This window comes from Uranotaenia lowii, chromosome 1, assembly GCF_029784155.1.
Source record: "Uranotaenia lowii strain MFRU-FL chromosome 1, ASM2978415v1, whole genome shotgun sequence".
NCBI classification, from domain to species: domain Eukaryota; kingdom Metazoa; phylum Arthropoda; class Insecta; order Diptera; family Culicidae; genus Uranotaenia; species Uranotaenia lowii.
The window spans coordinates 83,929,074-83,953,616 of record NC_073691.1 but is presented as its reverse complement, the minus strand read 5'-3'; the positions used below and the strand labels follow the sequence as shown (position 1 = coordinate 83,953,616).

Below are 24,543 nucleotides of genomic sequence, written 5' to 3'. Positions count from 1 at the left end.
TTGGTGCACGTTTGTTGATGGGGAATCGGTTCGTTCGGCCAACCAGTTCCAGTTCCAGCGGCCCGCTGGTGTTATGAATGATTTAGTCGTAGCTTTTCACTCGTCACTGTCGTTTGTTGTTGGCAGATGCGCCTGGGTCTGAATCGAGAAACTCTCACCGCGCTGCCGTTCGGAACGCCGTCAACGGGGAACCGCAGGTTTAGAGATTTCTCTGACTATACCTAAAGTAAGTGCACATCATCTCGTCGTACCTACATACGTAACCGCAATTAGTTCCAGAGGTTCGCTCTCCCGTGACGTCGTCGTCGTCGTCGTCCCCCGGTGCGCTGTAGTGTGACCGTCGCGTGGCCCTGCTGTACTCCCTTTCGGATTCCTGTTTGATTGTTGGTACTTACAACATCAAGCGATTGTCTTCTCGGGTAGTGAATACCTATAGTAGTGCAATTTGCATATCTTGCCCGCGCGCCAGGCAACGTTTACGGGATCTGGCTCCGGGAGTTGATATGTGTCACTGCGCCTCGCCGATATGGCAGCTCGAAGATACTCCCTGAGCGAGCGGTTGTTGGGGGTAATTGGGGCTTGCTATAGTTACGACCTGGAGTAAACAAGAGCGCGGGTTGATAGTTATGTTCTTTGTGTGACAGAAAAGAGTTAGCTTTTTTGCGCTTTGCATTCAGTTCGGTGTGGAAATTGTGTAGCAATTTGCCGTGTTTTCCGACTCTGGTTCAATTATAGCGACGGCCGAAGGAAAAAGTCCAATTTGCATTTTCGAGGTGCTAATCCGGAAAGATTTGGGCAAGAAAAAATAGTCGAAAAGCAATTTCTCCAAGGGTGGTAGCCCGTCTGGCACCTAGGCTGGTGACATCAGAATATAAGAGGTTTCATATTGCGTGCGTGCGTGACACACAGCAGGCGGTGATCTAGCGTGTTCATAGGAGCGCAATTTTCCAACGCTAATGCGATGATTTTTGGTTACTCTATTTTGGGAACTTTGCGTCGTGGATCCTATTAGAGGTGCCCTTCGAAACTCCAAGTTCATTTACGAGTGTGTTCCGAAATTTGATACGCCGTGGAAAACAAACAAATATTCCAAATCATTTCCATATCGCAGGGCGGAAAACTGAATTCGACGCGAGCGTACAGCTAACGCTTGTCGTGATGTAAACGGGCACATTCCTATGCAAGCGTCTGGTGGCAAATCTGCATTCAATCAGTGCTGCGGAGTGATCTACAATCGGACAAGTTTAATCTGTAGACAAACGAAGAAACCTGCAAGTTCAAATTGCATAGGGTGGAACGCACATTTTGCGCATCATAAAGTAAGTAACTTTAAACTCATTGTTCCCACCCGTTAGATCTATACGATATTTCCATACATTAGCACATTTCATTCACGATACGCGAGCACTTGTTAGAGCGACCACTTGCACTTGATTCCCCTTTAGGCGTATCGTTCTGATAAATTTCACGTGTCCCAGCCCAACGAAAAAATAAGAAAAAAAATACGCTCACAACCGAAACTAGGTTAATAGATCGAAGGAAGATTGCAGAAACGCAAGCACCCATATACCTACTATACCTATGCTAGGCTAGGCTTGTTGTTTTTGCCCTATTTTGTTTTGCCCTCTCGGTTCTGCGGACGGATGGACGGATGGACGAACGACGAACACGCCTGTAATTAATAGCTCGCTCCCTGCGCTTTGGCCGTGTTGTTGTCGTTGTAACTAAGGTATATAACCTTAACCTCCGGCACCGCAAGCGTTTGTGGGCAATATTGAAATTCCGATTCCCCAGGGCACCTACATTACAAATGGTCCCCGTCCCCGCAAATTGAGGTGGTGTTTGGTTGGGCGATTTGAATGTTCTTACGAGGAATACATGGAATGCTTTTGATTAAAAATCATCAATTTTATAAATATTATTAATGTTCAATTCTTGTTTTTGAGTACCGTAAAATGGGGTGAATCGAGACATTTTTTTCGACTATTTTTTAATATTTCTGATTGATGCTGCTCTTTCAGCTCCCTGTATTATGTAGAAGACTAGCAACAAATTTTGTTTTAAATGAAAAATCAAGTGAAAACGTTTGAAAATTTATAACTTTCAAATTAAGTTTGTAATGCAACGCATAACACACTAATTGCAGCATTTTTTTTTGTTTTTGTTCAAATTGAATTTACATTTTTTCTGTACAAAAAGAAAAAAATGTAAATATGCTGCATACATTAAGGGGTAAAAAATAGTACAAAACATTCTAAATACTAGTTGAAATAATAAAAAAAAATGTTTGGATGGATTAGACTTTGATTTGAAAAAACGCGTGATGCGAAACAATCATATTCCGCTAGTGGCAACAAGTTTTACAAGGTGTCAAGTCGATTTGCATTTTTACCCCAGACTGAATTATAAAAATATTTGTTTGAAAATTTTTATTTATTTATTTATCTACTTATTTATTGTTCACGGTCTACGATAACCCAATACCACACAGACTGATTTTCTATTAATGTACGCTTAAAACTATCCTTACTTATATTAAAGTCGAAACATGAATACACTTGGTTAAAAAGCTTACAAGAAATATCGAAGTGGTTATAAAATTCATTTCGTCCGTAATTCATCATCCTTAATGGTTCATAATTGTGTAATTGTGTAATTGCGTAGAACGCGGGAAGGGACATGGAATGGTATCATTTCGGTCAGGTTGGTACGGTCGATGTTTCCAGATAAAATGTCAAAGATGAATATTAGACCGCTGCAAAAAATAACTTTTTGCTCCCACGTGTTTTTTCGATGCCTTTTGGGTCACCAAGCATCAGTGTAAAATTTGAAATGATTCGGTTAATTCCTAGCTAACTAGCGCAACGCGTTTCAATTTTGCATGGAAATTTGTATGGAAGAAGAATTTTTGTTGTGTTGTGTTGGTTATCCACCATGGGTGCATGGATTCACTGCAGTTTCTGCCTAAGTATGTGTTCACGTGTGTTCTTCAGATTTTAAGTTCGGCAAATCTCCAATGCAACGCGTACACTATACCCGGACCCCATGGCTTCGTATGAACTGTTATGGAGTGAATGTATTGCGTGTGTTGATGTAGGAATATTTTGGAAGAACGAGTCAATCAGGTGCGTAGTTTACTTACAAGTATTCCGGCATCCGTGTAAATACCTGGCCAGCTGGCAACTGATTGAACATTCTTATTTTATAGTCAGTTATATGAAGAAACATATCTTACCTGTCGGCCACTAATGGGATTCGAACCCAAAAGTTATGTTGCCGATACCGGGAATCGAACCCAGTACGCCTGGCATACCAAAACCAGACTCGCGCCAGCCTATCCAGTAGACCACATCGGCACTATTTGTATGGAAGAAGAATTTTTGCACATAAAATAATCCTGAAAATTCAAATAAATACGAGTAAAATGGTAAAATGAAGTTTAATAGTTATTTTTCAATTCCTGAAAATGTTATGGCAATCGGACGAAAACTCGAATTTTACGAATCAATTTTGTGTGTGGCAATTTCATCGTGGACACCCTTTAATGCACATTTCTTACTGTTCGTAAGTTAACATATCTCAGCTATTTGTGAAACAATTTTGACAATAATAACATCAAAATATAGCTTTAGGCAGTCTTTAAATGTTTTAAAATAAAAAAAAATGGTTTGAAGTGTATAAAAACAGCAATTGAAAAAGTACAGAAAGGTAAATTCTTCAGGCTTGTAGTTATGCGATTTAATAAAAGCATGTAGAAAAAATTTCAACGATAGTTATATATAGAACAAAAGATTTTTGTAATTATTAAATTTATGGGATACGGGAGAGTCTCTATGATTTGGCGAATTTTCATTCAATTTGCATTCAAAGCTCGAATACAAATGGTTAGAAACAGGTAGAAAACATGCAACATTTTTTAACGTCTCAATGAGAGTGCTTCCCTTTGAGGGACGATACAATCAGTCCAGTTATAATAAAAATACATTCACGTTTACGAATCATTATTAGGAGACACCCCAGCACGACATTAGGCGAGTGCAATACAGTTGCATCCGGGCCAGTGCGGCTCTGTAACAAATGTGCTAAAATCGAAAGTTTTCCACAACATTTTTTTTAGTTTTCTGTGGTTACAATTGTTTCTGGTGTTTAGGGCTTGGAGTTTGGATTTGTGGCGAGGAGGCTGGCGATGGACAAACGGTGTCATTTAGTTTGTCGTTGCCCTCTAACTAAACAAACAGCAAACAGGTTGTTTGTTACCCGATGTGCCAGCAAATTTAATGCAGTCTCTTGGCTTTGGCAGTCAGGTCTATTTGAATGGACTTTGTTAATTTTTTAAAACTACACCATGTTGGTACACTGAGAATGGTATTGATACTTTCTTTTGCTGAAATAGACATTTTCTTCTTTCAATCAAAGTATTAAAAAATTATCAAACATTTTAAACGATAATAACAACAACCAACATTGATAATAAAAAAAACCCACCAATTTTACGACAGAAAACCAGCCCCCAATTGGTGTGGTTTTTTTCCAATTGCAGTCGCTTAGAAGCAAATCTCATGTAGGTAGGTACGTCTCAATTGACAATCGACATTAAACGAGACGATCGAAGTTCAATGGCGATTTTTTGATCATACATAGCTCGTTTCATAGCGTTTCGTAATTAAGATTCAGCAGTATTTTGTATCGCGTCACCCACTTAGAGTGACGAACTGATATTTCGCTTATGATTTTCCTTTTATTTTAAGTTTTTCTTCTTAGTTCGTAGTTCTTCGTTCTTAGTTCTTAGTTCCTAGTTCTTAGTTCTTAGTTCTTAGTTCTTAGTTCTTAGTTCTTAGTTCTTAGTTCTTAGTTCTTAGTTCTTAGTTGATTGATTGATTGTTTGATTAGAGAGATAGTTCTTAGTTCTTAATTCTTAGTTCTTAGTTCTTAGTTCTTAGTTCTTGGTTCTTACTTCTTAGTTCCTTCCGTTTCTCATTTTCAATCAATTTTGATTCTCAGTTCTTTTTCGTCTATCATCGGTAGTAATAAATTACTATTTTTAATATCAAACCAGATGTAAGAGTAAGAGTTAACCAAAGTACGAACACCGATGGTATTAAATAAAAAAACACAAACTAATAGTTGCTCCTCAAGCTTTTTGAAGTACGATGTCGTCATTCCTCTTAGCTTCCAGTGACAAATGCCAATCGTTGTAACTCTAGACTTGATTTATAGCCAGTAGTTCTTCCCGCATCGGTTAACCTCAATGCTACAGCTTAAATGATGACTTCCTCGTGTTTCCGCAGAATTAAATTGCATAGTTGTAACGGTGGCTCAACTATAAAATAAATAAACCCAGTCAACAGATAGGTACCTACATAGGAAAGTTCAAAATTGTTAGCTTTTTTTTTTAACAAGTTCATATTTTTTTAACTAAGGATAACTGTCAATATAAAAGCTTTATCTTCTGAGTGAAATATTTCTCCTCACTCCAGATCAGTTTTTTTTTATCTTCGACGCCAGCCAAGCCTCTTTCCGTGCGGGCTGCACCTGCATTTGTTTGTACATGTGATGAAATGGTAGATACCAATGAGGTATTTAATACCGTAATTCCTCCCGCCGTGCTGGTGGGTTGCTAAAATGTTGTCTAGCCGGGTGGGGAATTGGTATATCTAATAATTACTCTCGCTCGCTTTCGTTCAGCCGCCAAGCCAAAGCTGGTTCATACAAGTTTGTGTTCCTCCTATCGGTTCCATGTTTGAACCATCATCCGTCGATCCATTTATAGTTTCCTGCCATTTTCATTTTCAAATAATTTATTCACAAACGACTGACGAAGTGAATTTCATAATTAAACAATCAGGTGTTTGGAGTAAGTTTATTTTTAGTCAGTAAAATTGATGCTGGATACCAATGCGGGACGATATATACACCCAAAATTCAGCCTCTGTGCCAATGGCGTGTAGTCAATTACATAGCATCATTGGTACAAGAAGATAACGCGACCGGTGCTGATTCGATTTGCTCCCACCGGCATTAATCTCCCAAGTTAACCGAATGGCGTATGTCTGAAAGAAACAAAATAAAAACGAATTCACGTCCCTCCCTATCGCATCACAAGACGAAGAAGGATGGAAGTAAATACCGGCCAACACCAGGCAGCCAGCAAACCGAGCACTGTGCGTGTGTATGTAGCAAAAGCAACAACAAAAACATTCCTTCAATTCACCGACAAACAACCACCCGCCAGGCTGCCCGGCTTTAGCAGCTGTGTATATGTAGCGTGTGTATGTAATAGCAGGCAGTAAGCAAACACAGTTCTCATTCAATGGGTTTCCCGTTCCTTCACTCCCGTTCCCTTTCCCGTTTCCATCGCAAAACAAAGGAATACCTTGAAAGGAGGCCAAACGCCGGGAAGCCTCCGTCGTACGTTTTTTTGTGATTGATCGGTTGCAGAAAGCCTATGACAAACAGCCCTCGTCTTGCATGAAGCTCAAATAGTACACTGGTTAAGATGTCGGACTGGCAAGACGATTTGAATGCTGATATGAGTTCGAATCTTCCCACGACGCTGTGGTTATTATTTTTATTTTCTTGTTTCTGGGATGGATTATCCAATAGGAACGAAATCCCATAAAATGTTTTTCTTGTTTTGCTTGAATGTAGTGGTCATGCATAATTTTGGTTGGAAGCCGAGTCCTTATGCCAGTTACGGTTTTTCAAACATACCGTCTTCGGCACAGTGCACATTTCAGAGCATTATCGGCACAGAGATTTGCTAAAAAGGCATTGGATTTCTGTTACCTCTTCTATGGGTGTAGAATATAAGGAACAGGCAATATTTTGGCGCCATATGTTTCTATATCACATATCTCAAATCGTAAGGTCTTAAAAACTTCATTTTGTTGCAATATTCATCCATGACATCTTGCAGAATTTTAATGTTACGCTTACGAGTAAATAAGGTATAAGTTATGTATGGAAAAATTCAATATTTTGTTCTGAAAACGACTTTAATTTTCCTTTTAACTCTGGAACCAAGCCATCTGGTCGATACAACTTTTGTTCTAAGTAAAAAAATTATCGTTGAGAAAAATGTTAAACTTTTTTTTAAAAATTGCATACAGGAGCTTAAGAACTTAATTGGCAATACAACTTTACAGGTTTGTACTCTATTTTGCTATTTTTTCCAAAATTTTGAAACAAGCAATTTTCTTTTATAACTAACTGATCACGTACGAACTTCATTACGCTTTTAACTTTGAAGCTGTTTATTAAAACTTTGAAGCTGTGTTGTTTGTGTTTGAACGAATTTTCGCATTTGGATGCTTTTTCACAACGAAATTTCATATAATATTAAACAGTATTTATAAGTGACCTATTTGCTTGTCTACAAAACTAATATAATTATTATTTATTTACGTCTTTGGTTGTGTAACCGTACAGACTAGTTGCTTAAGCCTAAGAAAATCTGCTTAAAACTAATTTAAACCTACACACTAAGATTGCAATTTTCCCTCTCGGGTTAATGGCTCTCTGAGTCACGGGGGAATAGCTTAATTTTAACGAAATTCGAATGGAAACCTCTCCGAAAATCGTGTCACTTCATTACTCCTGTAATGCAGGATGAAATTTTTACAAGTTCACAGTTACTCGAACAGTCGTCCTGAATTCGAAACAGTTATGACCTGTATCACGTGGAGCTCATCAGCCATCGTGCATTTCTTGTCATGTTCTTTGTTTCTATCCTTTTCTATCATGTGATAACTGTCACGTTTACTTTGCATGTTCTGGCAGTTCTGGAAGCAAAAACTGGACTTGAGTAGCGATGAACAAGTTCTCCATGGAAATAAAGCTTGCGGAAGTGTAGTGCGTGACCCCTTTCTAATTGAACCATTAGATGCGCCGATTGTTGTCGTCTTTTACTTTTTATAAAAAAAAAAAAAATGAAGCTGCCTTAAAGTGGATCATCCTCCGCGCGACGTCGACTGGTCAATGTTGTCACCCGGGAAACCGCCGAACATCATTAGATGGGAACAGCTGGTCCACCCCTCGCAGGACATCATCACCCGGGGAAAATGCCTCTGCGGCTTATGGTAAACACGTGTGCAGAATTTTGAAATTGCATACTTATTCGGTTGTGATAGTGAGGTGAGTTTGTGTTTCTTTGTAAATATATTTATGATCTTTAGAAAAAATAAAATTATTTGATTATATCTCTGCGTCTCGTATTTTTCTTTATTCAATCTATTCAAACATTTCAATAGGGAACAAAACAAATAAAAAAAAAAAAATAAAATAAATCGTTCCGTAGCTACAGAAATAAAATCTTAGCTCCCTGCAAATCTCGCGAGGAAACCGTTTCGAAATTACAGGACAATTTGACAGATGGTTTTCCTGAGCTGTTTTTCTGTCCCGAGATCGTCCTGTAATTTCAGCTGTTGAAAATACAGATCGAATTCGTTCCGACCACAGGAGAAAATATTAAGTGTGTACGTTTACTCATATTAAAATCAAACAAATGACTCACTGAGTTAAAATGTTCACAACATTTATCAATTGGATGGTTCCGGCCATATACAGTAAGGTGGTAGGGTATCGCCGAAGTGTCCTCGTGGAAACGTTGCAGTATGTATGCGGAGTCAACACGGTGTGTTAAGGTATCAAGATGAAGGCTTGCTGCAGTTCAATACGACGCTTTTCTAGTGTAGTTAGGCATATTAGAGCATACATTTGCTCATAAGGCGGTGTTCGGAGCGGGTCATTCCAGGGAAGACGCCGGAGAGCGTATCTTACGAAGCTACGTTGAACTCGTTCGAGGCGGAAGCATTGAGTGCTCTGAGAGGGAGCCCAAACCTGCACAGCATACTCCACACAGCAAAAAAATCTGAATCCTTAACAACACTGAAACTGAAAACCTTTAATATTACATGACATAGAACGCAATTTATTAATGTAAATTTACAAAATAAAAAAAGTTGAATCCTTAATAGCACTGAATTCTAATGACACAAATATTACTTGACACGGAACGCGATTATTTGATGTAAATTTACATCACATATGACGTAAATAAAATGAAGCATCACATATGACGTAATTTTCAGTGCTTATTAAAATTACATGTCTTGAATATTTTACATGTCTTTAAATTTTACACGTCTTTTGAAGTTTAAAGACGTGGAATATTCAACTCGCACTGAAAATTCCATCATATGTTATGCTTCTTTTTCGTTACATCATATGTGATGTAATTTTACAAATATTTTTGGTCACATACAATTCATAACAACACTGAATAAGAAGTTTCTTAAAATTACACGTCATGGAATGTGATGAGGACATTGAATTTTAATTTAATCAATATTACAATACACTGAACGTGATAATGTCATGTAAAATTATGAACTGTCAAGAACAGGATCAGACAAATGTAAACAAAGTGTCAAGTCAAGTCGTGCACCAAATTTTCTTTAAGCAGTTTCCAGCGAGAAAGGTTCCCAGAGATTTTCGGAAAGCAGGATGTAGTTCTGGAAGCGGCTCCAAGTTATTCATCTTTAGATCCGATACTTCGGGAAAAAAATGAAAAGTGTGAATGTGACTCCTAATAAAAAAAAGTGAGATTAAAAAAAACATTGTCACTAAATAAGATAAATTAAATTTATAACAAAAAGGTTTTATTTTTAATATGAGATGAGATAATTCCATTATTGAATCATAAATACCAATAAATAAAACAAAATAGATTCCAATTGGAATTTGTTTCTTTCAATATTCAGTGATTTTATAATTTACATCATTTTTATTTTACATGTTGCCGAATTTTACTTCATTTTTTATTTTACACGTTGCAACATTTTACTGTCGTGTTATTTCCAACCAGCACTGAAAATTCCGTCATATATGATGCTCCTTTTTATTTACATCCCATGTGATGTGATTTTACAGGTCTTTTTCGTAGTGTGCAGTCCATACGCAAATGCCCGCACCTTGGCCCTAACCCCTGCCATAAGATTCTGCACAACCTGTGAATCAACCGTTTTTTTGCATGTAAACCCAAACTTTCTTCAGTTCCTCGACTGTCTTCACTACCAAAGGTCGTTTAAGAAGGTACTGCTTCATAATCGCCCAGTACTTCTCCGGATTGTTGAACATTTTCGGCACGAAATTAACCTTGTTGTCTGCATACCACCTCAGAACGTCCTTGGAGTAGTGGCATGAGGCCAAATCCGGCCAGAAGATAGTTGGGAAGTTGTGGGTCTTCAGGAGAGAGAGCAGCCGCTTGTGGAGGCACTCTTTTATGTAAAACATCTGTCCGTTCATCGTGCCCTGGGTCTCGAAAGGTGCACTCCGCTTCCCGCACGTGCAGATGGCTTGCCAAACCAGGATTTTTTTTCGCAAATTTGGACATCTTCTAACTGAGGACATGCTCCGGAACGCTGAACTTATCCTTGGTCGTGAAAAACAGGTTGCCGGGGATCTGTTTGAAGTCGGCCTTCACACATGTTTCGTCGTCCATGATGCAGCATTTAACTTTCGTCAGCATGTTAAGGTACAACTTCCTGGCACGGGTTTTGGCGGACTTGTTCTACTTCTCGTCGCGATTAGGGGCATTTTGTACCTAGACCGTTCGAAGCCCATGCCTTCTGGACGAAACTTCGGCTTAGGTGCAGCTTCTTATCCAAATCCCGAACGGAGGCGTTCGGGTTTCTGTTGAAGGCCTCAACTACGCGGTTGTGATTTTTTGAGTGTTGAACGGAATATGTTTTCCTTCTTTTCTGGGCTTCCGATCGGTGGTCAATCGTTCCTCGAACCGCTTAATCCCTCGCGACACAATGGAATTCGCGATTCCCAACGTTTTAGCGATGGAATGATCACGAAAGGTTTTATCACACACGAGCTGTTCTTTTAACTCCATGTCCGCGAGTTTTGATCACAGGACTTTAAAACTTGCAGGATGTAAACATGCTAAATCAACCTAAATTTTCATTAAATTCTACCCAATGGTTAAAAAGTTGAGCAATTTCATAGTGTGGCAATTTCATCGTGGACACCCTTTTCTTTTTTTTTTAATTTAGGACTTTTTTTGGCATTCGGGTCCGGGACACCCTTTAATTTTAAATGTTTTTGTCTTTAATGATGTGTAGCAAAATCGTTTCACAAACAAACACCGAATGGCCGACCAGTAAGCAGCAGGTTCGACTTGATGCTCTAAGAGAATAGTGTTTAAAATCTGGAATTCAAGAAAAAATAAACATTATGAATGGCTTTTAATCATTGACATGCTGTGTTATAAGGGTGAAGGATAGAAGTTGGTGAAACGATTGTTCAGAAATTTAAAAGGTTTAAGGCTGGAACGGTTTCATTGTAATGGTCGTGTAAATTAACAATGGCATTTTTTTCTTTTCGCGAATTTATATAAGTCATCTAAATTTAGTATAAAACATTTGTTTCAATTATTTGTAGGTTTAAATATGTAAAATTACAAGCAGAGACAAATACAAGATTATTTAATACCGTGAATGATATCTGATTTAACGGTATCGAAATTTTCTCGATAGAGCTTTTTTTGGTTTTGTTTTGAAAGCTATTTAGTGTTTCTTAAAAGTAGTTTTTTAAGCTTAACTATAGTTAGATGAGTATTTACATGAATGAGATGTTCTAAAACATTGTTGGGGCATTGAAATCATACGTTTTGCTAAAGATTTTGACATTCTACGACGTTTCCTAGCAAACTTATTGCAACTCGAAGTTTTATTTTTTCACAACTTTACGAGCGTTTATTGCAAAAACGTGCAAGTGGATTTTTAAAACTAATAAATCACTTTGAAGCTTGAACAAAATACAACAAACTGGTGTTTCCATACGAAAATTATTTTCAACTGCCTTCTGCCTTTGTTCTGCGTAGCATCTGCTTAGCATCGATATCAATTTTGGAGACAAGTGGCGTCAACACAAGTTTGTTGCACTTAGTTCAAACACGTTCAAGCTTCAACGTAATTTATTCGTTTTAAAAATCCACTTGCACGTTTTTTCAATAAACTCTCACAATTGAGAAAAAAACGTCGTAGAATGTTGAAATCTTGTGCAAAACGTGTGATTTGAATGCCCCAACAATGTTTTAAAGCATTTCGTTCATGTAAATCCTCATCTAACTTCAGTTAAGTTTAAAAAACTACTTTTAAAAAACATTAAATAACTTTCAAAACAAAACATCTAAATGTTCTTTTAACAATGCTTTGTATAATGCAAAAAAATTGAATACATTTGTTTGAACGATAGCTATTTCGGACAACTGTGGAATGTCTAGCACCCCAGTCAATAAACAGTCGTTAATAAGAAATTTTCGATTGTCAAGCGGAAAGCCAAATGCCGCTCGTACCTGGTAGGAATTTAGTTTTTTCGAGTACGATTTTCCTCAGAAGAAATTTCTATATGAACTGACTTTAGGTCAATTTGTTAACTTATTACAAAGAGATATTTATTAGTTTTGTTGACAAAGGTGGGCTATTGTATCCATAACCTGTTTTAGCCGTTCAAAATATGCTCAATGTTAAGCCTTTTTTCTTCTTATGTTAAATGTGGATATGCTCCACTTTAAAATGACTAGTTCCAGTAGCCGATCCCGGAAGAATATGATCCGAACCCTTCCACGGTAATGAGGGGATGGGGAGGTGGCATATTTCTTGATGTCTGTTACTCTTCTTTCTGGTTCATTAGGTCATACATCTTGGCCGGCATTCTTCCCTAGACAACCATCGTCGTCGTCTAAATATTTATCAACAGAAACGCTGTATGGGAGGAGGTGCAGCATGTGCTCGATCGCATATTCGTTTGTTCAAACAAGCATAACGCTGCTAGCTATACATAAACTGGTTTGGGCGTTTACCTGCGAGCTTCCCGGTCGTTACACGTGTGAATGGATTGCAATGGATTACAATAATAATCGCTGTTTTTCATCAATTTTTGTTATTTTTTATCATGTTTGACACATTATGAACCTTGAGGGCTTGTGATATAGCTCAGTTGGCATGTCTGTTGTCTCCTGAGCCGATGTCCGCGAGTTCGAGCCCAAGAGCAAACATCGAACACAGTTGTACCGGATAAGTTTTTCAATAACGATCCGTCAACTGCAACGTTGATAAAGTCGCGAATGCCATACAAGATGGTAAAACGACTATAATCGAAACAAAAAAAAAAAAAAAAAATCTGAACCTTTTTTTTTGTTATGTTTAGGAGGTTCGTTATTTTGATCATATATTTTATTTTTGTCGTTTTACATTTTTTTTAAATATTTTTTGCCATTTTAGTCTTTTGTTTGTATTTGTTTTTATAGGATAAGCACTAAGCAGTCTAGGATAAGCTGCTCTCGATCGTTACACGACGGGCATAAAGGTAGCAAACCTCGAATCCTGATAGAAATAAGAGGTCGGGCTTCGAGTCGTTAGAGAAGAGGTCAGGCCTCGAATCTTAGGGGGAGAAGTTTGTGTGGTTAATCCCGAATCTTTACGATAAGAGGTCGGGTCTCCAGTCGCAAAAGGAGAGATCAGACCTTTAATCAACAAGAGGAGGAGTATAAGTGGTCACCTCGAGTCATTACGAGGAGAGGTCAGATCGGTCCTTGAATCGCGCAGAGGAGAGATCAACCTCAAGTCAATGCGAGGAGGGGTCGCATCTCGAGTCGTTAGAGGAAAGATTCGGCCTCGAGTCGCGAAGAGGAGAGGTTTTTGGGGGAATCTAGAGTCGTTGCGAGGAAATGTCAGTATCAAGTCGTTGGAGGAGAGTTCGGATGTCGACTCGTAACCCAGACAACCATTTGGTGGGTATTTCGAATTTGCAACACAAATATACGTGCAAATATACGTGTAAACATATCGTATATGATGCAGCAAATCCAGTATATACGTATCATTTTGGAGGCCATATAGGTACATTACCACACATATTTTTGATTTGGATTGTATTGAATAACGATTTGCATGATTTGTCATGCGAATCATTTACGACTACCCTGATTCTTTTTGGAATATACTATTGAGGTTGTAATCTTGTAGGTCTTCGCTCAATATGTGATTGGGAATATCTTGTTTGTAACATCTTTATTTGAAACGGCTCATACCTTTAGGCTTTAAGGAGCCAAACTCGTTTTGTTTGTTTACAATTGTGTGCTTATATCTAGTTCACTTTTTGAAGAAAAGGTAAAAGATAGATAGGGAAATATGAAAATAAAAAGAATTATAGACGAAGATCAATAGCTTTTAGGAAGAGATATATTTCGAACATGTAGTCCAAGTCTATCACAGCCAGCACATCTCTCACTGGAACATAGGGTGGTTTTCCTCGGGCCCGAAGGGAGTCTATGAAATTCGTTCTAGCGACAAGATGGACCTCATACGCCCAAACAATGGGAATATCTTTATATACGACATTTTTCGTAACAGTATGGAAAGTTTGACGACTTATTTGGTCGTCTTCTGCGACTTGAGTGCAGGACTCCCATTTTCCGTCAGTTGAATAAAAAAAAGATTATTTCAAAGAAATGCGTTTTCTTTGAACAGCTCTTATGGATTGGCAGTCCGTCTACGTTGATGTTGAGCGATATTGATGAGGGCCTATTAATTGAAGTCAATGCATTGCACAGGCAGCTCTCAACACCCTGATGCCAATACTTTCCACCATTCCCCATACTGATTATGCTCGGTTTCTGGGCGTCCTCAAAATGGTGCGGGCATCGCTCGGAAGATTAAGATGTAAGTCAGAGTTCAGAATTTCTACAAGGGAGTTCACAGCAGCGTGGGTAATATGGAGTTCGGTAGACCAGTTTCGTATTTTACAATATTGGATACAGCATCGGCCTGGATTTCGGGTAGAAATGTTTCGCCCCCGAGCTTAATGTGAATACTCTGGGAAGAACTTTTATTACCAGCAGATACCTTAGTACTTTTGTATCGCTGAACTAATCGACTGTATGTATAGTTTTTCTTTTTAGAATATAATTTCTCATTTTAGCAATCTTGTTTGATAGAAAAATGTACTTTCTGCTAAGATCTAACACCTGGTTGTTATGATAATATAAATCGTGTTTCATGTTAAAAAAAATCTTAATTTTGAATTATGTTATGCATAGCACGACAAAATCTGTCAATCACGGCTGATCATCGTATATCGGTCGTTTTACGGATTTTTAGCGAATAGTCGTACACAAAGGTCGAGTTCATACATATGTACATCAACACGAGTCTCTCTTCTTGTCGTAATAAAATCATGCAATGCATTTAAATACGATAAAGAATATGCATGGGCCGCTCGTTGTAGGTGCAGATGTACGAAAATAAGTTTAAATTACATTCTATACGATATAATCTGTAAAATAAAATACGACTTCTGGTTTTCTGGGAAGGATGAGAGGTTTTGCTGAGAGTGGTCTCGTAAATGAGTATTGCCTTAGAGCGCACTAGGGAATAGAAGGTTAAACGGAGTACATCATGAGTCTTCCCATTGTACCCATGGAGCCAGAATAGCAAAAGGGGGGAGGGGACGCGGTGGCTCGCCGTGCTTTGGAATACGATCCGTAAACCGGGATTTGCCACCTGTGGTCATCAACTAAAAAAAGATGCCTCATTGGTGTCCTTAGGAGCATTGCGATAACACGCATTTGGCTGAGTAGTAGTAATTAAGGTTCACTTGGGTTATTTCCATACCCTTGAGGGCGGATTCCTGATTGTTGGGAGATGGCTATTGAACATTTTGGTCATTCCAGCTTAACAGTGGAGTCCATTTAGTACGGCGCAACTGCAAGCTCTACCGTTTCACACTGTTTTTCAGTTTTGGAAAACAATCCTCTTTCTGCTAGCAGTGACCAAATTCAAATTTTTAAACGGAAGATCACCTTCAAAGTAAACAGTTTCAACTAATATTACACTGTATTTCAAGTTTTATTAACGGCTATTAGATACGATCTTGTCGTCGAAAGCCTCTTCGGTAAGTGCTTTATGGGTTGCATTTTCCACACTCTAACTGCAATATTGCTCTTTATTTTAAAGATAATTTTTATAACATTTACCCTTTCCTTGTTGCAGAATCGAAAGCGTGCTCCCGTTTGTCATTCACTCTTCGAACGAATCGAACGACCTAAAGACAGACACGCTCCACATCACTGCCAAAAGAGAACGCCTCACACGGTTACAAAATCCAAAAAAAAAAACAGCCCGGAATAATGCTGCGAAGTCATGGCAGCAATTGCGCCCAGTATCTACGCTGCCATCGTAACCTGTCTCGGGTTTGCGTGCTTCGCGCTGAGTGCCACCGCCGTCGGATTGCCGGTGTGGGCCAACTTCCGAGCTCGGGACGGTAAGCTCATTTGATACCGTTGACTTCTACGTAGCTCTTTGTGTAATCAATTATTGTCTATACTTTTTACACAGGATACGATGATCAGGGTTACTTTGGACCGTGGAAGCTGTGCCGAAGGTTAACATATAACTATCGGGAGAAATGCGGCTCGGAAGTGTCACATCTGCGACCTTCGCGTAATTTGTGTCTCTTTTTGTAGTAAATTACATTGCTTAATGCTTTTTTGTATTGTTGTTGCAGACGCCGTATTCGTCTCAGGCTTATTGGCCATGTTTGGTTGTATAGCGTTCGGTATCTATTGTGTGCTGTGCATACTGCAGATCGCCATGATTTCATCCCGCGAAAAGGTTTTAATGCGGTATACCTCTCTAGTCTTTTTGAAGTTATTTTTTGCGGTAGTCGGGACAGTGTTAGCCCTGATAGCTGCCATCGTGTTCGGTGTATCGGCCGACAACAGTCGGGGCCAGTTTGAGGTGACCCGTGGTGTGTCATTCTACGTCCAGCTGATCGTGGTAGGCTTAGCAATCGTACTGACTATACTAGCTGTGCTAGATGTATTGTTGGCTCGCCAGAAGGATGGAGACCCAACGATGCTACCGACGATCTCCAGTGCTAGCAGTGGACGATCTACACCCATTACGGTTGTTAACCCAGGCTACCGAGACACTCCCCGGGGGAGGGGCATCCGAGTTGGTAAGATCTGGAATTATTTCCGTCAAAATTTTAACGACCATTCAAATTTCCATTTTAGGTATATCGGTGACTGATTCGTCCGGGCGACCTCACACCGGAAGCAGTGCGACGGTCAGCGGTAGTGTTCAATCGATGAACACCACCCTGACGTCGATGTCTGGTGCTTCATCGGGTATCAGCACCAATCGGACGCCGCTGAGGTCCAGTTTGAAGAAACCACGGCCTCCGGGAAGTGCTGATACGCTAGGTATTCAGAATCCGGGCTTCTCGGGTTCCAATCAGTCACCGCGGCTATCGCGCAACGGAAGTGTCAAGAAAGTGAGAATTCAGACGCATGACACTGAAGTTTAGCATTTAGGTGTATGTATAGTCTAATCGAATCGAGGTATGTCAGGCTGTTCGCGACAAAATTTGGACACCTTTAAACATATTTAACATCTTACGACATGACCTTGTGAACAATTTTCCTCCAATTCACCCGGTCCATGGCAACCGTTCTCCAATTTCTCGGGCATCCAACATTCGCCAGATTTGGCTCCACTCGTTCCTACCGGATTCGTAGCGAACATCTGTTTTGCAGGCCAGTCGTTCGACATTCTCGCAACATGTCCACCTTTGGATATTGGGTTCGCCGTAGAGCCGCGCGAGCTCGTGGTTTATCCTTCGCCTCCACACTTCGTTCTCCTGCACGCCGGATCGCATGGCTGGTGTCATTGTCTGCAATTACCAGTGAGCAAAGATAGACAAAGTCTTCGACTATCTCCAGCTCGTCGCCGTCGATTGTGATCTTGTTATTACTAGACAAGCGGGCTCGGTCGGTCTCAGACCCGCAGGCCAGCATATACTTCATCCTGGACGTATTAATCATCAACCTAATCCTTCCTGGTTGCGTTTCAATTTGCGGTAGATCTCCTCCACTGCCGCAGATGATCTGTCGACTATGTCAATGTCGTCGGCAAAGCATGGATCTGTTGAAAATCGCGCCAAGCATTTTGCCCACCGCTTGTCGAATAACACCTTCTAGAGCCACGTTGAACATCGTTCAGGATAGACCATCGTCGAAGCCCCTGCGCGATTCGAATGAACTCGACAATTTACCCGAAATCCGCACACAAAACAGCGTTCCATCCATCGTCGCCTTGATCAGTCTGGTTAGCTTCCAGGAAAAGCCGTTCTCGTCCATAATTTTCCATAGCTTTTCACGGTCGATTGTGTCGTATACGGCTTTGAAGTTGAGGAAAAAACGACGAAGATCTGGTCCGTACCGTATCTCTATGAAGCCGACCTGATGACTTCCCATGAATTTGTATGCTTTGTGGCGTTAGGCGGTGGCCACAGTCCACTTCTTGATGATGCGTCATATTACCCCCTTCTTTCACTCCTCCGGTAGCTGTGCTGTGTCTCAGATCCGGACCATCGACTTGTGTAGGCAATCGGCCAACTTGTCCGGGCCCATTTTGATAAGTTCAGCTGCGATACCATCCTTGCCAGCCGATTTGTTGCTATTCAGCTGGCGAATGGCTTCCTTATCTTCACTCATCGTTGGGAGTGGCGCCTCTGAGTCGTTGGCTACGTCGCACAGTGAGGTGACCAGTGGACAAAAGTCAAAAATTTTAGTTTATCAAACATTAAATTCTGTTAAGTTTTGTATTAAGGTACGAATCATAGTAATCCTAGAGAATTCATTCTATGATGGCAACATAGTTCATTTACCATTCCTGTATGTTTATTCGGTCTCATGTTTCACTTCTTGTACAACCAGTGACCAGAGTGGACGGTTTTAGTGTTAACATAAAGAGTGGTCCATCGAATCGGATACGATTTATCGGTAAATTTTTAATTTTTGATTTTTCCTTCCAATAGCTTTTAGGTCGATAATGGAAATTGAACTGGATATTGATATTGAGTCAAAGTATAAAAAACCGCAAAGAACTCGACATTGGGTCGGTTCAAGTTGAAAATTCTTATTTTGGAAGCGAACAAACATTGGCATTGGGCTGATCAAGATGGTAGACTTCGATATTGGATCGAAGTTTGAATAATAGGAACTATTCGATATTGGGTCGAATAAGCTTTGATATTGGGTCAAAGTGTTGAAATACTAAAACTTATTCGACATTGGGTCGAAAACTTTGATATTGGGTCAAAGTGTTGAAATACTAAAACTTATTCGACATTGGGTCGAAAACTTTGATATTGGGTCAAAGTTCTGAATGCGATAAAGAAACATTTTGCTATTGGGTCGAAATGTAAAACGAACTTATTCGACATTGGGTCAAAAAAAAAAAATTGATATTGGATCGATTTCAACCACGCATTTTGAAAATTTTGATATTGGGTCAATATTTTCATACATATACATTTTCCCGAACGCCGATTTGTGATCGGCTTTGCTTGAACGAAATGATTTGGGCTGTTCGAACATGCTTTCCAAAATGGCGATGATGTGTGTTTTTGATTCAAACTGGAATAAATTTTCATTGTTTTCCTGGCTTGTAGCATATCCGTCACCTAAAACCCAACAATCTACAGTGATGGATGACCATTCGGTAGGTTAAATTTTTACTATGTTGAATATTTAATATCAAGCTTACCCACACAGGTATTCGAAATCGAGCCACAAGCTGTTCTAAGAAGTGATTTCGAATTACAATATTTCGGTGGCGGTGGAAGTTAGCAGATAGTTTAATGACCGGTCTCCTTTTAAAAAGGTAATTCAGAAGTGTTGTCCTAACATCGAGCCACAGCGTGCTCCTGGATTTGCTAATCAGTGATCCCTTAACCAGCTGGCAGACGCAACAATTTCATTTTCGACTGGAGTAATGATGAAATCATAGACCAATTCCTATGTTGAAATAATTGGCGGCGTAGTCGTGCTTGAAAATAATCCAACCATCATGCTAGAGCGAGATGTAAGAAAAGACGCACAATGGAATTCATTCAAAATGATTTTTTTCTCGAAAACGTTAATAAATAAATCAAAGCAAGCTTTTTCCTCGCCTAGCAACCGCCTAGCGACAGACATGCACAAACCGTTGGATAGTTTAAAAGGTGGCTGTGTAGGAAAACGCATATGAAATCATGGTGTGTCGAAATACAACTGTAGTTTTTTTTCTGTACGACAGGGATATTTCTTTAGGTATGAAAATCAAGTTTGATTTGAAAGCCCACGGTAAAGAAAGATAATTTTCATGTTTTGGGGCCATATCGTTTCCAGAAGAAACATGTTGTTTAGTCAATCAACATGATACATTGGGTCAGCTCTTTTTATCACTACCTACTTGGTGCTGCCTGCCTCAGGTGGCAATTATATTTACCCGACATTAAAATATACTAAAATAAACTCAACGGACTAGAATGATAGGGGAGAAAGCTTCTCTAATGTTGAGTAATCACTGCAGGAAACACAAAAAGTGGTTCGTTAGAGTTGCAAAAAAAAAACTGGATGAGGTTTGCAATGTTAAAAATGTCGTCTTTTTTTCAGCATCGCCATTGAAATTATTATTCGAGGAAATTAGTCAAGTTCCTCCATATAATGTCAAAGAACGTTGAATGAAGAAGAAAATTTTTACCATAAGTTGTCAATGATTCTGTAATTCAACAAGATATTTTTGTGATGAGATTTATTGACATTTATAATTGCTGCCACGGCCGTCGAAACTTGGAACTTCGATAACATTACTTTCCAAGGGAAGAATGCAGTTTCCAGCGTGTTAGCCTAAACTAATGTAGGTAATCAATGAATTGCGATTTTTCTCGAAAGAACACAAAATTAGCTATATTTCACAATATCTCTAGGATATGTGACTAGGCCTAACAAACCAAAACCTTGAGCATTGAAGTCAGAATGATCTGGTAAATTATTTTAGTGGCCTCGAAGCGTTCTTAGCATCTTATGTTTGTTTGTTTCGATTATAGTCGCTTTACCATCTTTTTGGTATTCGCGACTTTATATCAACGTTGCAGTTGGCGGACAGTTTTGGAAAAATTGATTCGGTATAACTGTGTTCGATGTTTACTCTTGGATCGAACTCACAGTAATGGGCGGACCATTACGGATGAACGAAAAGACAATTTCTCTTGTGAAGGACAGGAAATTTATTTCATTTTTACCATCATTACAGTTTTAACCGCGAAAAAATGTATCCTTTTTGTGAGGAACTTTACACATTTGGCAACAGTAAGCAAATTACATAATAATAAATAGTACATGGACTTCAAGTTAAGGTGATTAATATTGTCGAGATTCATCAAAACCCAATAAGACCCTCTGACCATAGTGAAAACTTAAAAGGTTTGTTGGTTTATTTGTCTGAGATTTTTACACTCTTGTGTTTTTCATCCCTGATCAATCAAGAAGGATATATTGTTGTTGTGTTGTAAGAAAAACAACTTCCAGTGTAAGTAAACTTGAGAAATAAATATGTATTGTCTACGAGTAGTTTGGAAAATTACCGATCTAAGAGACATGAACCGTCTTAGCCGATTTAGGATCTAAAGAAACAAATTCTATTTGTGGTCAAAAATGAAATTTTTATTAATATTTGGTGCCGTTTTTTTTTAAATTTCAGATTTGCGGCGTGTAAGAATTAAAACCAAACTATTGAAACATTGTGAATATTATAGTGAACGTTAGCACAACAATCAAATCTATTTTAACGAGGAGTTTTATTGCCTATATTAAATTTCTCCTCAATCACCGAGGAAGAACATCTACTTAGGTAGGAGGACAAGTTCAATAGCGAATGGTTCATTTGAACAGTAACCTCTGATAACTCTATCTGAGGACACATTTCTCATTCACAGAAATTCGCAACAATCACATAATTAATCTTCATGTAAATTTGCAAACTTTTCTACACATGATATTATGAATTACAGAAGCCTGCAGAAGAATAAAAATGATACTTAAGCTGCTTCGCCAATATTCAAAATTTAAAAACATGATAGATAATATGAGTCTTGGAGTTTATGTATAGAATGTGGAACTACATAAATTGGTGTTTGTAAACTTGACATTTTCAACACAATTGATGCTCAAAGACTGTGAACGAACCACCTCGAATTGTGAAAAGCCGGACGACTTACGCTATCTCAGTTAGATATATTAAGAACTGTGATGCAGCTTTCAACTTCACGCGTTATAAAACGAAAGATGTGTAAATAGAATAAAAAATTTAAAGAAGCAATACCGTTGAAGTAGGTAATACATTAAAAGTGATTCCAATAAGATTATATTCGCACACAAATTAGGAAAGAGTGGAATATCAGATCCAATAGGCGCTGAATCTTTAGTTAAAATTTGAATATATATCCACTGCAGTGAAGGCAGTTAACGTTATCAACAAGTCGAAAGACGCTTATATTCTATTCTTCATCACAAACATCAGATATAGCAGATTTACGCGACTTCATACAATTGTTTCTTGGTCTTCGAATTGAAGAAAACGAGATAGAAATCTTTTTTGTCTTAAACGTCTATTCGGGCGGGGGAGTATGTTAAGTTTTGTATTAAGGTACGAATCATAGTAATCCTAGAGAATTCATTCTATGATGGCAACATAGTTCATTTACCATTCCTGTATGTTTATTCGGTCTCATGTTTCACTTCTTGTACAACCAGTGACCAGAGTGGACGGTTTTAGTGTTAACAAATTCAACTTTACCAATCGATTGGAAAGAGGTTGGAGTTTCATGAACGGACATGCTTTTGACATAATTTTGCTTCCTACACGCGCAGCATTGGTTCAAAGTCGATGCATTAAGAAGGCAAGAAACAAAACTTTTTCTTCGAAAACATACACTTTTTTTGAAACTTTTGTTTACCGTTGACAAGTTTCGCAGCAAATTCAAATTCTTCGTTCTACAAGTTGAAGATTTAAACTCAACGCATGGCGTATTGTGTTTTTTGAGTGAGAAAAATTCGTTTTTGGTCTTTAAAGCTACCTCTGAATCTACCATTATTTTAGTAAATTTCATCAACAAAAATTGCTCAACTTCAGCTAGACAGAACAAATTCGCGTCACAAGACGTCACTACCATTTTACACTCAATCGCTAGGGAATTTCATCCTGATTACCCACTATGCTTGCTGAATTGCGTTTTTTTGCGCTAACAGAAATATGAGCAGTTTACGGAGGGTCATTTTTATGCCTCAGGAATGATTTTTTTTCGAAAAAGAACCGCTGTGGTAAAACAAGACCGAAATCAAGTGAATTTTTCTTCTTGAACTTATCAGTATTATATTTTAAAAAAATATTTTAAATAAAAATGGACTTTTTATATGGTTGTGGCTTTGAATTCTTATTGAAAAATTATAAGAAGCTTTGTGGTTTGAATTTTGAAATATTTTGACCTAAGATGAGGCATACATCGGCCAAGTTCCCGTGAATACCATATTCGCTAGAAAAGGAAATTGTTGTATTCAGTTATTTTCTATGTGTAACATTATCAGTACCAAACTTAATGGTTCATGAAAGCAAATATTTGACAGATCCAATAGATCTTTCATAAGAAAGATTGAAAATCCTCAAAATATGGGTTTTTTGAGTCATGGATTGTAAGGCTTAAAAAATCAAATTGAGACAAAACCTTCAAAACACAGTTTTTCTGACGTATTTTCTGACGTATTTTCAAAACACAGTTTTTCTGACGTATTTTCAATAATTGAACATTTAAACAAATATTTTATAGAATTAAAACTGTTTACGACTTTTGTCCATCGGCTCTATGGGATCACCGCACTGTGCGTCGGCGATGTACACTCCCCCATCGTCTTGGTCTCCTGTATGTGCGCCGTTCAGGTGTTCACGAAGTGCTGCTTCCACCTTTTGATCATCTCAAGATTGTCCGTCAGGGCGCCTCCGTCCTTATCTCGGCACATTTCGGCTTTGCGGGATGCCTTGAGCTTCTGATAGAACTTTCGTGTTGTTTATTTTAACTCTTGGCCCCTATCTTATAGTGTTTTCGTTTATTGACAGTGGCAACCTAGTTATCCACGAGTTTTGCCCTAACTGCTGTTATTGTGTTCGTTTATTAATTCAGAAGTCCACTAGTTTTGCCCGAGGTTTGAACCTCAAGCAGTCGGTTGCACCCCGTAAAAGTTGTCAGTGTTGGGGGTCAGCATAAGGTTGACTATAGCAACTATATATTTGCATCGTCCCGGGTGACGATTCTGTTTGTTTATTCAGAGATAATTTTGCCCCGCGCCAGTGGAGAAAAACGAAAACGGCATTAGATTCAGTCGGCATGCTTTGATTCAAATTAACCACTCATCTCAGAATTTGAATTCAGACTCAATCACTCAATATTTACCGAACTTTCACAGTTAGTTCATTCACAAATACCGGTTGCTCGGTAAAAATACTCAGTTATTGGTCCAAAATTACCAGTTGTTTGGTTGCATTTACCGAACAATCGAAAATAATATCGCCCAAATGGTTTTACAATTCAGAATCCAACTTCAGAGTAAGGATCCAGAATTGAGATTTAAATGATTGTTTCAGTTTCATAACT

General features: G+C 38.7%; 1 protein-coding gene across 3 annotated transcripts; it reads left to right on the top strand.

Annotated features, from left to right (window-relative positions):
- On the top strand, positions 1 to 24,543 carry LOC129754148 (uncharacterized). 3 transcript variants are annotated; one of them, XM_055750045.1, is made up of 6 exons: positions 1 to 226; positions 280 to 1,319; positions 16,062 to 16,332; positions 16,407 to 16,511; positions 16,576 to 17,028; positions 17,087 to 24,543. In XM_055750045.1, exons 3-6 carry the CDS (start codon positions 16,212 to 16,214, stop codon positions 17,377 to 17,379), a joined length of 972 nt encoding a protein of 323 aa, XP_055606020.1. In that variant the 5' UTR covers positions 1 to 226; positions 280 to 1,319; positions 16,062 to 16,211; the 3' UTR covers positions 17,380 to 24,543. The 3 variants fall into 3 exon arrangements, with proteins under 3 accessions (XP_055606020.1, XP_055606027.1, XP_055606011.1); XM_055750052.1 differs by lacking the exon at positions 280 to 1,319; XM_055750036.1 differs by having other exon boundaries at positions 1 to 1,319.

What these genes read in the sequence shown, in the direction of transcription:
- LOC129754148 (XM_055750052.1), top strand. Translation starts at nt 16,212, where the DNA reads ATGGCAGCAATTGCGCCCAGTATCTACGCTGCCATCGTAACCTGTCTC. An exon ending in CAACTTCCGAGCTCGGGACG is followed by an intron (nt 16,333 to 16,406) that starts GTAAGCTCATTT and finishes CTTTTTACACAG; the next exon opens with GATACGATGATCAGGGTTAC. An exon ending in GGGGAGGGGCATCCGAGTTG is followed by an intron (nt 17,029 to 17,086) that starts GTAAGATCTGGA and finishes TTTCCATTTTAG; the next exon opens with GTATATCGGTGACTGATTCG.